This window comes from Ambystoma mexicanum, chromosome 7p (assembly GCF_040938575.1).
Source record: "Ambystoma mexicanum isolate Mex_15411 chromosome 7p, UKY_AmexF1_1, whole genome shotgun sequence".
Taxonomy (NCBI): domain Eukaryota; kingdom Metazoa; phylum Chordata; class Amphibia; order Caudata; family Ambystomatidae; genus Ambystoma; species Ambystoma mexicanum.
This window is the reverse complement of record NC_090939.1, coordinates 461767979-461784425: the sequence shown is the minus strand read 5'-3', so window position 1 is coordinate 461784425 and position 16447 is coordinate 461767979. Positions and strand designations below refer to the sequence as shown.

Below are 16447 nucleotides of genomic sequence, written 5' to 3'. Positions count from 1 at the left end.
CTCCTTGCCATGCTCAGATCAGGCGCCCAGGCCCAGAACAACTCTCCACACGATCTGCCCATTCAATTTCATGCTTGCCTGCACCACACGCTTGACTTGCATGCACTGATCAAAATAAACATTCCCAAACCCCATAAACCTAAAAACACTTGGTTCTCACAGGAACTAGTCCTCTTACGAAGGAGCAAAAGGACCCTTGAACAACTTTGTAAAAAGCACCCCTCCCCAAGCAACTGTTTTACAATGTTCAAAAACCTCCCACAGTTACTTTAGCTAAAATCCAATTTTGCCACAAATGGTACATTTATACAGTTGAAGTCTCTTAGCAAATTACATAAACAGGTTACATATTTTTTTTTTTTAAACACGTTTATTTTTTGGTCGACACACAGGAGAAAAGTACATTACCATATTATTTCTTAGCAATCTATCCATCCCACTGATCATCTCCCCCCGTGCCAGTCCCATTCCCGTTAACCCTCAGTTAACTTCCAGATCTTGCTCTTCTGTTTGTTGTGTCATCTCTGTGCTCTCAGCCAATAGAGTGTTTACTACAGCCTGTGGCTTAAAAGTTAGAACTGGATAGATCTGGTCGTAGTCCGTCACTGGAGACCAAATGTTTGTGAAGCGGTGAAGGAGGCCTCTGTTCGCCACCGTAATCTTTTCCGCTATAAAAATGTCCCAGAGTTTCAGCCACCATCGGATCATTAGAGGGCCTTCGGGCGATTTCCAGGTTCATGCCACCGTGATTTTAGCGGCCAGGAGCAGATGAGTTAGGAGGGTGGCCCTTCTGCCCGATCTTGGGTATATGCCTGGGATCGGGGCTCCTAATAGAATTGGTTCTGGCTCCAAGGGCAGCGTTATCTCAGTTATGTCTGCTATGGTAGCGATGCATTGGGACCAGAAATTTGCAATCACTGATCAAGACCACCACATATGAATGAAAGATCCCTGGAGGCCACATCGGTGCCAGCATCGGGGGTCCAAAGTTTGGTTGAAGTGGTGTAGTCGGAGTGGCGGGTAGTACCATCTTAGCAGTAGTTTGTGGGCACACTCTCGATTAGTGATGCAGAAGGAGGAGGATTGCGTGCAAGACCAAATGTCTAACCAGACCTGGTCTTCTATCGAGTGTCCTAGGTCTGTTTCCCATTGGTTCATGTAGGTTGCTCTAGCGATGAGAAAATTTGTCTGCAACAGCTTGTACATTGTCGAAATTCGTCCTCGGTGTGGGGGGTCTGTGATTGTCAGCTCTGTAGGGTCTAGGTCTTGTGTCGCTGCCAAGCGTGTTGCTGGATGGGAGCACCGATGTCGTAGTTGCGCATATGTGTATCTGTCTGTCTCCGTCAGGCCAAGGGTATTTTTGCGTTGTTCAAAGGTGAGTGGTCGATTCCCCTCAAAAAGCTGACTTAGGGAGCTGAGGCCGCCGGCGATCCAGTTCTTAAAGTTTGCAAGATGGGCCCCTGGGGAGAACGCCGGGTTATGAAATACTGGGGAGGCTGGGCCTAGGTCTCTTGGGATGCCTCCCTGTTTACGTGTCCATTCCCAAGCTTTTAGAGTGTGCTTGATGGAAGATAGGGTGGCCGGCCAGGTTCTCCGTAGGGCGGGAGGGAGATGTAAGAGGAAGTGGAGGGGGAGGGGTAAGCGGGATTGTTCAATCTCTACCCATCTAGGTCTGTTCGTTCGAGCTGATAGTCCAACCTTGGGTGTGAGCTAGCTGGGCCGCAATCTGGTATTTCTGGAGGTGCGGGACCCCCAGGCCTCCTAGGTTCGGACTGCTCAGCATCGTTCTCAATGGGATCCTTGATTTTTTACCTTTCCAGATAAAGCGTAGTACCTTCCTCTGGAGGAGCAGGAGTGGGCGCCGGGGGATCAAAACTGGAAGGGCAGAGCATGCATAAAGAAGCCGTGGGAGGAGGTTCATTTTACATGCCGCTATGCGGCCCAGCAGCAAGATCTCCTGTGAGAGCCAGCGATTGAGGTCTCCTTCCAAGGTCTTGAATAGCGTCTGAAAGTTCGCCTGATAGGTCTCTTCTGGCCGGGCTGTGATCTGTACTCCTAGGTGGGGATCGACTTTTTTCGCTAAGTTGGATCTGGCAGATTGCTCTGAAGGAATCCTTATCTTCCTGCACCAGTCTCACTCCTAGCGCTGATGATTTCGCAAAGTTTATCCCAAATCCTGACACTCTACCAAAGCGATGAATTTCTGCCAGGGAGGACCTCAACAATTGGGCTGTGTCCGTTATGGTTAACATCACATCATCCGCTTATAGTGCTATTTTGTGTTGCGTAGGGCCTACTTGGAGGCCTTTGATTCTGTGGTTCAGTCGGATCCGTTGGGCCAGTGGCTCAATGATCAGGGCGAAGAGCAGGGGGGATAAGGGACATCCTTGCCTGGTTCCGCATGATAAAGGGGTCGGGTTAGATAGAGAGCCGTTAACGCGGAGAAAGGTTTTCGGTGATTGGTAGTTCGCCAAGACGAGTTTCTGGAAAGAGGGTCAGAAGTGAAAGGACTCTAGGGTGAGTCGGAGGAACGACCAGTCTACTTTGTCAAAGGCCTTAGTCGCATCCAGATCCAGTACCACCAATTTTTGCGCGTCTCGCTGAGTGACTTCGACCAGATTCAGGACCCTGCGTATGTTATCTGCAGTGGATCTGTTCAATATGAATCCTGTCTGGTCTGGGTCGATAATGTCTGGGAGCACCTTCGCTAATCGGTTAGCCAAGACTTTGGAATATATGTTAGCGTCCAAGTTTAGTAGGGAGATAGGTCTATACACCCTGACATCTCTGGGGTCTTTTCCCGGCTTCAAGGCGAGGACAGTGATCGATTCCTGCATTGATGGAGTGATTGTCCCCGAGGCGGGGAAAGAGTTAAAGAGCGATGTTAGGGGGGGTCACCAGCTGGGGGCGGAGGATTTTGTAGAAGCGGGTCGAGAATCCGTCTGGACCCGGGGCCCTTGGTTTGAGACTCTTGATGACTTTGTCGACCTCTTCACTTGTGATCGGGGTCTCTAGCTCATCTCTTATCGTAGGAGCCAACTGGGGAAGCTCTCCGTCTTGCAGGTAGGCGAGCTGCTCTTCGGGCGATCTCGGGGATGCTGTCATCGTCTCTGTGAGATGAGCTACTGCAATACGCTGTTTGTCTCCCTCTGCGAATTGGACTCTGCCCTGGGAATCACAGAGGCCCAGGATGGCGTTTCTCTTTCTGGTTTTTGCCAGCTTTTCCACCAGGAATTTGTTAGCCTTGTTTCCTTTGGCGTAGTAGCTTTGCTTAGTTCTGGCTAAGATCTGGGCTCTGTCTTCAGCATAATGTGCTTCCAGCTTCTTCCGAGCTATCCGCAGGGCCCGATGGGTCCTGGGCGTCCAGTTCTTTGCTTTACATATAGCTTCCGCTTTCTCTACTTCATCCTGTAAGATCTGGAGGGACTGTCGCTTCTGTTTGTGATAAGCCGCTCCTTGTGAGATTAGGACCCCTCTCACTACTGCTTTCATTGCGTCCCATGTATTAGCTGGTGAGGTGTCTTTGTTCTTATTTTCCTTGAAGTAATCTTTGATAGCTTTCGCTACCACGTCTCTCAAGGACATGTCTTTCAAGATCGGGTCGTATAGGGACCACTTGCGTTTTGGGAGCAGATCTGGGTCATGGGCTCTCAGTGTTAGAATGACCGGGGCATGATCCGATAGGATTCTGGGACCCATGATTACATCGTCGATGAAAGGCATCACTTGGGGGGAAGCCAACTCGATGCGAGAGTAGGCTCTGTGTACGTAAGAATAGAATGAGTAGTCGCGGACTTCAGGATGCAAGACTCTCCAAGTGTCCACCACATCCAGGGTTCGGAAAAGTTTAAGTAGGGCTGTCGCCACGCTATAGTCTTTACGGGCTGGGGGGTGAGACTTATCTTTGATTGGGTCTAGGGCTCCATTGAAGTCTCCCCCTATTATTGTCTGTCCCTCAACGAATGGCAGGAGGGCACCCTCCAAGGCTGAGTAGAACTCTTCCTGTTCATCATTCGGGGCGTAGACCGAGATGAGAGAGTACAGTTGGCCGTAAATCCGGCATTTAATTGCTACGAAGCGGCCTTCTGGGCAGAGTAAAATGTCCAAGATTTGTGGTCTAAGTGCCTTAGCGACGAGTATCGCCGCCCCACCCTTCTTGGTGCCGTTCGATGCCAGAAACTGTAACGGAATTGTCTGTCGCGGTGCCTAGTGAAGTCAGCTGGGATCAGGTGAGTTTCCTGAAGGAATACAACTGAGGCCTCTTCACCCTGTAGTCGCCGTAGCGTGGATTTCCTCTTCTGCGACACGTTTAAGCCTCTGACGTTGAGCGTCAGGAAACTCACTTTTAGGTGTGGTTGTGGGGCCTCATGATCTTCCATCAATGTCTGGGGTGGCTTCTGGGGGGGAGGGCTGTGGGTTTCAGGCATCATCTAAGGGCTTGGTGACAATGTGGTTCTCCAGTGGTCGCGTTTTGTGACCTCTCCAACGGGAGGGTAAACTTGTAGTCTTGCGGGAGGCCGATTTTTCCTGGTTGGCGGTTCCCATGGCCGACCGGGCCTTCTTCATCTCCATAGCCAACGGGGCTGGGATAATTGGACTTAACAGTTTTTGTCTCCAAGGGTAGGATGATGGCATACACCTCGGAGCGGGGTATGGGCCGCTCGGGGCCCGCAGCATTATTATTATCTTTCATGCATCTGCGGGTAGTTGATCCTTGAACGCAGGTCCTCATGGCTCTATCTTATTTTCGGCGTCTATGTGTCTTTGACCAGGCTGGTTGTGGCAGCAGCTCGGGGGACCGGTTTGGGCCGTCAGGAGTGGAAGACGGGTTATGAGAGGCCGACTTTCCTGGAGAGGCCGGGTGAAGGATAGATTCAGCGTCTTCTAGGTGGCTTATCGAGCGCTGGGTTCTCTGGTAGGTGAATTGGAGAGCAGTGCGGAACAGCCACCGGTACCGGATCTTTTGGCTCTGCAGAAATAGGGTTAGGGGTTTAAGGGCCCTCCTTTTTTGTAGGGTCATCAGGGAGAGATCTTGGTATATCTGGAGTGGGGAACTTAGGAAGGACAATTGCTGCAATCGCTTCCTTCGTGGTATAAAAATGGACTCTAGTTATTACATAAGGGGGGTGTCAGAGTCCACCCCCCGTCTTGGGCGCAGTCTATGGGTGCGGTCAAGGATAAGTTGGGTCTTGTCCATCTGAGGAAGAAGGGCTTGAAAGAAGTTGCCTATATATTCTGGGAGGTCTTTGTCTTGTATTGTCAAGAGGACACCTCGGATGCGAAGATTGTTTCTTCGGGCCCTATTTTCCAGGTCTTCTTGCTTGAATTCTAGTATTTCTCTCTTATTCTGGAGAGCCTGAATCGCCCGTTGCATCTCTATCAAGGTAGCGTCATGACTCTGGGTCAGGTCCTCAACCTCTCCGAGCCTCTGCTCTGCCTCTGTGACTCGTTGGTCTGTTTGCTCCAGTTTCGTGGTGAGCTCGGCCATGCAGGATCTGAATTCTTTTTTAATATCAGGCATGAAGGCCGAATATCTCCTTTCGTTGCCAAATTTCCCTGTTCTTCCCGGGACTTCTGCGGGGTAAGCCTGGGAGGGTCCGGTTTCTTAGCTTTGTCTGCTGCTAACAGCATGGTGGAGATATCGGAGTGCTTGGTTCCTTTAACAGGTTTCGTCATCGTGGCTGTCATGCAACCTTATATTGGGAGTCCGGCCAGTGGGTCTTCAATGGGCCACACCGTAAACACTCAGTGTGCCAGGGGGCTGGTATCCCGTAGAGAGGAGTGCTTTAAGATAGGTGATCAGGGGTCTGCCTGGAGGAGACCCTCAGCACTGCTAGGCTGGTCTCAGCGGAGGGGGAATGTCCAGTGTTCCTTAGCGAGGTTTGGTCTCCGCGTGAAGGGAGCCTGGAGTGGAGAAAGGTGGGCTGGGGCACCCCAGGAGATTATTGGGTTGAGCGGCTTAATGCGAGCTTCGCGCCGTGATTCCAGGGGTCAAGTGATCTGGATTAGTCTGGGCTGGAGCTGAGGAGCTATGGCGCGTGGGCCAGGATGAGACGACTCACAGAGGCCTGAACAGGGAGGGCTCTCAGGTCGATGTTGGCAGTGAGGCAGCTGGAGGGGCTAGGGGGGCCTCCACTGCAGGCGAATGGCTTCTCAGGGTCTCGGCGTGGGGACTTCAGGGGCTGGGCTCTCACCTCGTTTATAGCGGGAGCCTCCCGGCTTCACCCGCTCAGCTGCCGGAGTTGGTTGGATGTCGCCCAGGGGGCCTCCGCCAGAACTCGGGCCTCCGAAGTTCTTCCCAAGAGTCGCTTGGTTTCTGCCCTCGTGCTGCGCTCGTGCCGTCTTCCCATGTCTCAGCGCCACCTCCTCTCTCTGCCAGCCTCAACACCAGCCCAGGCCGAACAGCCCGCAGCTGGACTTGTGGGGTGTGGGCGCGGGGGGCCGCAGGGGCCAGGCTCTCACCCCGTCTGAGTCAGAGGCCTCCGGGGTTTGCTGGCTCCGCCGCCGGAGCGGGCCGAACGCCACTTCAGAGGCGGCTACCGGGACTTTGGCGCCACGGTTTCCGCTCTCCTCCAGAGCCGCGAGGACACCTCTCAGGGTGTCGCGGGACAGCAGCCTCTCCAGGATTCAGGGCTGCACCCTCTCACCCGGCTGGGCGCACGGCGGAGGGGAAGACCGTCGCTCCTCAGGATCTCGTCAGAACTCTCGCCTGCGCTGGAAGAGGGGGAGGGAGGCTGCACGCTATCTTGTTGGATCGCCGGTCCAGGTCCAGATTTACAGGAGCTAGTTATTTGGATCTCCCCTCATCGTTCGTCCCTCCATAGGACAGGGTCGCAGTTGCATCTCTGTCTGCCTTCGCCGTCTGACGAGGGTTGCTTCTCCCGACGGCCATCTTGGAAGCAACACATCGGGTTAGGGGGGGAGAACAACAATCCAGTCCGTTCGGGGGTTCCCAGAGGATCAGGAGCCCCAGATGACTATCCTGAGTGCCATAGCCCCTAACGTAGCCAATAATGAGGATTTTATTGCTAGATGGGCGCAGAAAGGCTAGCTTTTCGCCGGATGCTGCGGGTCCTGATCGGAGGCCATCAAAGGAGCAGCCACATCGCTGGCGCTCCAGGCCACGCCCCCAGGTTACATATTTTATGAAGGCCATTGCAGGCCAACTCTGATATCTGTGAGACATTAGTTTGTACATTTAATAATCTTTGGTCATTTTCAGTGTGAAATGTTCGGCCAAAAATTCAGGGACTTTACACGTGCGTACATACTATCATGGGGCCTATTTCTGTTAATTTTTAACATTCCATCATGTGTCCTTTCCCCATGATTCACATTCTTCTGGCGTTCGTGTCCCCTAGATGAAATTGACAGCCAAGACCTCTTATTTGAAAGCCACAAAAATCACATTTAAACTACTACATTTTTACATTTTTGCAAAGTCCTTTTGCAAAGATAACCGTCTTCAAAGTTTCTTAATAAAATAGTCTTTTGAAACAAATGGTCATCCTTTGTCCTACACTGGCCCATTTATTTTCTTTTCAGCTACCACCACCTGTCACTTTCCCCAGAGCGAGGATGGGGTTTTCCCAGCTTGATTGAAGGTTTATTGCCCCTTACTCAATTTGCACATCCGTGTCCTGGAAGTTCCAATGTCAGAGGGTTCAGCCCAGACCAGATTCTGTCCAACCTAGTAATTATCACTGGGGTGTTAGTATCTACTGAGAGGGCCCCTTTTGTTTCTGTTATCCTCTCAGCAGAAAACTGTCTTGGGCTGATTCCTCCCCCATGCAGCCACTGAAGTTTAATTTACTTGTATTTATTTTTGTTCTGAATTGGAAGAAAATCTGCTGAATAGAACATTTCCATACATTGTATTTTCACAGTACAATCCCCTTTCACATTGCTAGGCAAGATGAAGTTTTTGTTCAACATAGTACTCTCAAACAAGCATTTTTCTCCTTTAGTTTGCAAAGCCCATTTTTGCACATGTGGTGCAAGCTGCTAGCACTTTGCTTTCAAATTCGGTTTTTGACTTTCCATCTGGATTCCCGCACTGTTTTGCAGCCATAGTTATTGTCTTTTATGTAGTAGTTTATTTGAACCACCTATGCACTGAAATTGACATAGCCCAGAGCTGGAGCTTCTTTGAATTACTGATCATTAACACTTTGTAACTTAAAAGTGAAGCTTTTTCCCGTGCAGCGGAAAATGAAGGTTTTGTTAAAGCACAATGGGGATATGAATGGACCTGGCAGGGCCTTATTACTAACAGTAGTTTGAGAAAGAACAGATAAAAATAGCATCAGAGCAGCATCATTTTAAGGTAAAATACCCCCTTTTCAATGGGGACTTTGGGCTGGCAGCAACGCAGCGCTGCTTTTTCACTCTATTTCTTTTGTACATGGAAGAACACACTGGCTGGCTTCCTCAGTGCTCCCCCTTGTTCCATCCTGCCCAATAGGTGCTTGGCAAGATGGTGCAGACATTTTTTTGGCGCTGCAAAACGCAGTTTTGAGGCCATGGTACTCACAGGAGCCTGCACAGTCATTTTGTTGTTTCTGCTGAAATGCAGCTTGGTGATGTGGGGAAGTACAGATGAGTTGGGTCAATATATCCCACAACTGTGCCCTCCAGTATCAAGCCTGTCTGGTTCACACCGCCCCTAAAGAAACCCTCTCTAGACCCTCGATCCCTACTAATTATCGCCATAGTTCCTTTCCTGCTCAAAATTATTGACTGCCTGGCCTATGCTCAAGTCCAACAGTTACTGGAGCATAACCACCTACTCGGAAAAAGGCAATCCGGCTTCTGCCCTAAGCACAGCATGGAAACTGCCCTGCTTTATTTAAAAATCCAATGGATAAGATCTGTGACTCAGGCAACCTAGCCATCCTCCTCCTACTAGATCTCTCAGCTGCGTCTGACCTAGTTGACCACGATATCCTCTGCCATCACTCAGCCAACACTTCCATTTCTCACCTGAAGCCACCTCTTGGATTAAATATTTCCTCATTGGTTGCACCACTAGTGTATTCATTGACGAAGCTGCAGCCGACCCCATCCCTGCACCACTAGGTGTCCCACAAGGCTCCTGCCTCTCACCTACTCCTTACAACACTTACACAAAGCCTCTCTTTGATCTGCTTGATACCCAGGAGATCATCTACACTAACTTTGCGGATGATTCCCAAATACTCAAATATTCTTCCTGATTTATCACACCTGAGACACTGCCACATTCAACAGAGTGTACAGTACAACACAAAACTGGATGGCCACCCACAACTTGTGCCTTAATGATGATAAAATGAAGTTCCTCATAGTCGACTCCCCTTACCGGCTTAAGCACCTGGATGCTTCTTTCACCTCCTGCATTGACGGTACTACCATCCCTGTCCTGAAACAAATCCAAACTCTGGGGGTCCACCTTGAAGTTGATCTGTCCATGACCAGGCACATTATTGCCCTAGTATCAGCCACTGCCTGTACTGCCAGGCTCATCTCCTTGAGTAGGCAATTCCTCTTACCAAGCAACTGCCTCACACTTGCACAAGAACTTATTCTGACACAACTGGATTACTGCAATGTCCTACTAATGGGCACCTCTGCTGCCAACCTGTCCAAACTCCAACTACTGCAAAACAAAGCACTTTGCGCCGCCTTGGGCCTAAAACGCATGGATCACATCACACCAACCAGACGTGAGACTCATTTGCTCCCCATCAAAGCCTGTGTGTACTTTGTCTATAGCGCACTGATGTATCTACAAGGAGGCTCCCCTTTCCCTTGTCAATTGTATCTCTCAGAACCTCCCTGTGCGAGTAATAAGGTCGAGATCCTAGCATTGGTGTTACCCCTTGCTTCAAGAACAAAAGAGCCAGCAGTGTCAGCTTCTGCGTCACGCCCCGACTCTCTGGAGTTCGTTGCCCGCGCCTATTTGAAACAAACAATCCTACACTGCCTTCAAAAAGCTAGTAAAACCTTGACTGTTTGATAAATGCGAGCAACACGTGAATCTCTGTACCAAATGCTGTGATACCCCAGGGTCTGGGTGTTACAAAAATGTTAAAAATAAATATATCAAATTTGCTCCTGTGACTCATACAAACACACTCAAAAACAATTAACCTCTCAGTATGTCAGGTTTATTAATGCCCCAAATTCTCAGAATCACTAACCCCAACCTTCTCGGCTATGATGATTCTGTTGCCCATGTCATGTAGATTAGAACTTCAGTGGCATTACAAACAATGGACTGAGAGGCATCCTGGCCCTGAAAGAACGATCACACCTAAGCATCTCCTTCAGGTCTTGCTTAACCTCTGGAACAATTGTTGGGTCTGTTCTCTGCATAACAATGCACTCAGGAGACCATGCAGGCTCTCAAAGGTACCTCTGGTGAGCAGTGGTGTGTGCTTGTGCATTCAGGCATACTCACCCCTAATAAGAAATTACATGTTCTCGTGCCAAAAACAGCGTACCAATTAGGAGCTTTGTAAGAATCTGAACCGTTTCACGGTCACCATAAGAAGTCGGGTGAACCCCAACGTGGACATGCACAAAACACCAAAAATCACAGGAAGAGTGTGGGACAGGGGAGTGCCTTATTACACCTGCACCTTAGTAGGAGGATCAAAGAAAAGAGGAAGAAACCTAGGAAGGGGTTTTCTCAAAGAGATGGACGTCTCTCAAAATTAACGACTCGGATGGGAAAGGGGGAGTTGAGGGTAATGATGATACGGAGGTGAGAAGATTAGCTCAACTGTGCCACTAGTGCAAGTGTATTGATTGTCCCTCAAATGGCTCGGGACAGCAGAAACAACAAGGCTGTAGCCCGAAAGGCCAGAGGGTCGGTCACCCTCCCTCAAGTGTTTTTGGTCTAATTTCTTCGCCCCAGTAGATTTCTATTGTTTGGATTTCAACACTTTGTCCCCATGATCTTATCAACACAGATTTTAAATCGTTCCTTGGAATTCTCCCCCATAGCTCTCACTAGTCCATTGTGCTTGTTCAATGTGACAGCAGGGCTAATCAGCCAGTAAGATAGCTCAGCGGGTTGAAGGCGCGCAGCTGCGGTCTTTGTGTGATCTGCAGGTCGCAGGTTTGACTCCCAGCAAGACCAACTCAGCCATTCATCCTTCTGAGGTCAATAAATGAATACCAATTTAGGTTGGGATGATTAATGTATGTAATAAAGTTCTATGCACAGCGCATGGGCATAAGCGCCATATAAATAGCACATCATTCTCATGAATCACATTTAAGCATAAATAGATTACTCAGTTCCAAACAAATACTGAGATAATACGGCTGGGTTAATTGTGGATATCTTACAATATCCTAAGAGCATGGGTGTATTCCACTATTTGATGTGTCAACAAGCCCAGCCTTAATGTATGTTGTGAATGTACTAATTTTCCATAATTTCAATGTTATTTTAAACTATCAGTGTATGTCAGACCAGATTTCATCTGTTAATGTTTACCTCAGCCAAAGGCATTATCTATCCATTTGTGAGGTGCATTGTGCTGTTTTTTTCGACCACACTTTCTTTTGTATTCTGAATTAGACATTTGTATTGGAATATTTTATATGTATAGCGAGTAATACAAGGCAGACATGTGCAATTAAAAAGGAACATTGAGTTTGGCTGTTTATCATCTGATATATTTTAAATAAAACCTTTGCTCTTATTTCTTCTATTTATGATTCCACGCTTTATGTTCGCATCACAGTCAAACAACAACCATCAGTGGCTTCAGATTGATCTTCTGCAGTCCAAGAGAATAACAGGAATCATAACCCAAGGCGCCAGATCCCTTACATCGGAATTGTTTCTTAAAACCTATGCCGTCGCCTCCAGTGACAATGGAAGGGACTGGAAGTCCTTCATAGACGACTCCACTTCTATGGAAAAGGTATAGTTGTGGTTCTAGACAAAAGAAAAAAGATTATATGATATGTATTTGCAAGAGTTCTGTAACTTGCCATTTTCTTTACAACTATCTATAATGTGGAGAAAATGAAGTGAACGTCATTGTTACATTTTTGAATAGGTAGATGTTGAAACATTGCTTGTTATACTGTTTATTTATACCTTTAGCAGAAGAAACTAGATGTATGGCCTCATCACAAGTCCGGTAGTAATCTGGCGCAATTTCCGCTGAGCAGAAATAGCGTATTTTTTTTAAAAAATATATTTTATTAGTTTCATTACAAACAATAACAAAGAGTAAAACAGGCATCGGTGGTGATGATTGAGCATATCAGAAGAAAAATTAAATCCCCAACTATCCCCCACCCCTCCCTCCCCTCCCCCCCAAGACCACAGTAAGCATTAGGTTCGTCAAGAGTCCATGCTCGGCCCTGGGTCGCCTTCCCCAGCTATCTCGCTCTCCTGTGATTCAGGGTATAACAAGGGTACAGTTGAGGCCACCCAGCGGTGTAGCTCTTCGCTGGAGTCAAGCCTCTGCACTTGGATCACAGTCTCCCATGCCGCGGTTTCCGCTGCGATCCACTTTGTAAGGTCCCCCCACCATAGGGGCATTGGTGGGCCTTTGGGATTCTTTTACCCCATGGCTATGCGCCTCTTGGCAGTTATGTAAATAAGGTCTCTCAGCCTGTTGAGGGGTTTGTTCTCCCTGCTGCGCCTAAACCTGCCTAGGATGCATGCCGAGGGCTCGTCCACTTCAATGTCAATGTCTGCACCGGCCACTCTATCCCTCACTTGAGTCCAGAATTCTCTGATCACTGGGCATCCCCAGAACATGTGGGTCATGCCAACCTTGGTCACCCCTGCATTTGGGGCATGATTGGGTAGCACCGGTGAATCTGGATATGGCTTCCGGGGTGAGATACGCTCTGTTCATGACGTACAGTTGAATGAGCTGTAAGCGGGTGTTCCGGGAGATTTTTTTATGGTAGTGGGTTATATCGCCCCAGGCTTTGTCTTCGAAAACCAGATTCAGTTCGGTTTCCCATTTGTCTCGGCATCTGAGGTCCTCTTTGGTGGAGCCCCATAGTAAGGCCTCGTAAATACGTGAGGTTTCGTGGCCCCCTTTGGCGGCATTAAGAATCGTTTCAATACATTTGTTTTCGTCATTCAGTTCGCCAGCGACAGGCCACCTGCTAGTCAGGGCCTGTATGACCGCACTGTGCAGCAGGAATTGCCCGGCCAGGAGGCCAGTGGCGTCACTAAGGTCTGGGAAGGCTAAAACCGTCTGCTCCTGGATAAGGTCCCCAAGCGTGGCCACCCCGAGGGGCTCCCATTGTGTACGGGTCTCAAGTTGCCCCCAGGAATGGTTGGACATGAGTGCTGCAATGGGGATCTGTGGGGAGTATGGGTCTTCAGACCCGACCAGTTTGCAGGCCCTTTTCCAGAGTCGGAGTCCCAGCTTGACGAGGTAAGGGCAGTGTTCGAGAGCACTCCTCTTGGTCCACAGCAGATCCCTGAGTAATAGCTGGGGGAGGGCCGGTTGGAGGAGGCGGGTGTCTGTTGTGCTCTCGTCAGCCATCCACCGCACAATGTGTCTCAGCTGGCTGGCTAGGAAATAAAGTTCAAAATTGGGGATCTTCAGCCCACCCCTCTCGTATGGTCTCTGGAGGGTCTCCAATACCACCCTATGCCTGCCTCCCTGCCAAAGGAAGCCCCTACAGAGCTTGTTGAGCTCTTTAAAGAACGCCGGGGGGATGTAGAAGGGAATGTTAGTGAAGTAGTGCAATAGGCGGGGCAGGGCGACCATCTTAAGAAGGCCCGCCCTCCCGGCCACCGAGAGCTGAAGCCGCCCCCAAAATTCCATGGACTTCGAGAGAGAGTCTTTGGCCCTTACGGTGTTAAGTATATGTTCCGTGCCGGGGGTCCGATGTATGGTTATCCGCAGATATTTAAACGATGTCGCCTGCCATTCGAGATCTAGGGGAGGGAGGGACCCATAATGATCACTGTGTAGTGCGGCTAGGGGGTAGAGGCAAGATTTATTTTTGTTAATCTGGATCCCGGTAAGCTTATGAAAGCTGTCCAGGGTTTCAAGAATGTAGGGTAGGAGGTGTTCGGGGTCTTGCAAATATAATAGGGTGTCGTCCGCGTACATGGAGACGAGATGAGTTGTCCCATCTATGGTGATGCCCACATCTCCATATTCCTGTCTCAAGTAGGCTGCTACAGGCTCGGCTGCGATGATGTACAGCATGGGGAATAGGGGGCATCCCTGGCGGGTGCCTCTGTGTAGGGACCATTTCGCAGAAAAGGTTCTATTAGTTCGAACTCTTGCCGTGGGGTTGGCATAAACCAGCTGGGTCCATTTCAGAAATACGGGACCAATTCCCATCTTTGCCATGGTAGCATATAGCCATTCCCACCTCACGGAATCAAAAGCTTTGGTGGCATCCAGTGATGTCACCGCAAGTTTCTGTGGTCTTCTCTCGGAACTATAAATAACGTGATGCAGCCTACACAGGTTCTCAGTAATGGATCGTCCGGGGACGTATCCGGTCTGGTCTTGATGGCTCAACAGTGGGATCACTCTGTGCAGTCTGGAGGCGAGCAATGCAGTGAGGATCTTGCATTCTACATTTAGCATGGAGAGGGGCCTGTATGAGGCACAATCTGCTCCGTCCTTCCCAGGTTTGAGTAAGGGTATTATCACGGCCTGGCTCAGGGAATCCGGGAGGGTACCACGCTCGAAGGCCTCTTTATAGACCTGGGCCAATATAGGGGCGAGTGTTTCCTCGTAGGTTTTATAGAACTCCCCTGGGAGGCCATCCGAGCCCGGGGTCTTCCCAGCCAGTAGCTTTCTGATCACCACCTTGACCTCATCGGGAGTGATGGGCTCATCGAGAGTCTCGGCCATATGCGGGTTTAGTTTTGGCAAATCGATGATGTCAAGGGCGTCCTCGATCCCCGTGTCAGAGGGGTGGGGGGGTCTCTGAGTACAAATTATGGTAGAAGCTGGAGAAAACCGAGTTGATTTCCAGTTGGGTATGCACAGTAGTGCCATCTGGTGCGAGTATGTGGCATATGGGTGGCCTGGGGTTTCCCTTTTGTAGAGCTAGGCTAAGAGTTTCCCAGGCTTGTCTCCCAGGGCATGGGCTCTCTCCGTGTGTATGGCGTAGCTTAGTTTACCTAGGGCTTCCCAGTGCTTTAGGCAGGTTTGTCTAAGTTCAGAAATTTTAAGTAAATGATCGGGAGATGAGTCAGCCCTGCCCTCAAGAGGGTGCGCAGGTCTCCCTCGGCTTGTTCCAACAGGGCTGTGATGGATCTCTGGGCGCCCCCAACTGCTGCGATCATCTCACCCCGCATGACCACCTTATATGGTCCCAGGCGGTGCCTATGTATTTAACGCTATGTAGGTTGTTCTCCCAATATTCTTCGGTCTCGTCTCTAATGTGCTCTCTGAATGATGTATCAAGTAGAGCTTCGGCTCTCAATCTCCACGTGGGTATGGGGGGTCTAGGCGGGAACACCTCCCAGGTGACCAGCAGGGGAGAATGATCGGACAGCACCCTCGGCAAGTAATGCACGTCAACAAACATAGACTGCTGTGTCTGGCTGAGAAAGATATAATCTAACCTGGTATGCACGGCATGTGGGGGGGAGTAGAAGGAGTACTCACGTTGCCCCAGGTGCTGGTCCCTCCAAATATCACTTAGTTGCAACTGGTGGACTAACCTGGAAAGTATTTTGGCCGGAGGGGAGGGGCGGTCGTGTTTGTCGTCGGATCTGTCCAGCAAAGGGTCGAGGGTGCAGTTATGATCGCCCCCCAATATCATAATTCTGTCCATATACGGGGTGAGCCGTGTGTAGAGGGAGTGGAAGAAGGTAGTTGCGTCGTGGTTGGGTGCGTAAGTGCTGACCAGGCACAGTTCTTTACCCTCAATAGAACCACAAAACACGACCATTCTCCCCTCGTTGTCTGATTTAGTGCTGGTGAGCCTGAAGGGGACCGTGGGGGCAATCCAGATCAGGACCCCTCTGGCATAGGAGGAGTATGTGGAACCCACTAGGGTGCCGCGCCAAGTTTTGGCCATGGCGTCTAGCTTTTTGGCAGACAGGTGAGTCTCTTGGAGCATGGCGATTCTGACCTTGCATCTCTTCAAGTAGGACTGGACGCGTCGTTATTTGACAAAGCTGTTCAGGCCTCTAACGTTCCATGTGACGATCTTAACTGCGTCAGCCATAGTTGTTGCGTAGTCGGACGAGTGGGGCCAGCAGAACTCTGAGTCTTATTGATGCTGAAATGAATGACGAGTGCTTCCGTGGTCTTGGTGATTCCCGTTTGCAGTTCCCAATTATAATAATAACTCCCTGTTTCCCACCCTCCCCCCTTAACTGTAAACAACCCAAACATAGAACTAGCCCAGCGAGGTTACCCTCTTTATGACAATCCCGTTTCCGCTCCATAGGACCGTGCATGGGTCACTAGGTGCCCTACGGGTGGGTATGTAC

General features: G+C 49.8%; 1 protein-coding gene across 1 annotated transcript in view; it reads left to right on the top strand.

The window, feature by feature from the left end:
- The window catches only part of F5 (coagulation factor V), a 1375529-nt gene that overhangs the window by 1303316 nt on the left and 55766 nt on the right, over window positions 1-16447 (top strand). Inside the window, exon 24 of the mRNA XM_069636481.1 lies at window positions 11739-11921. Within this exon, the coding sequence (XP_069492582.1) occupies window positions 11739-11921 (183 nt within the window). The remainder of the gene's footprint in view (window positions 1-11738; window positions 11922-16447) is intronic.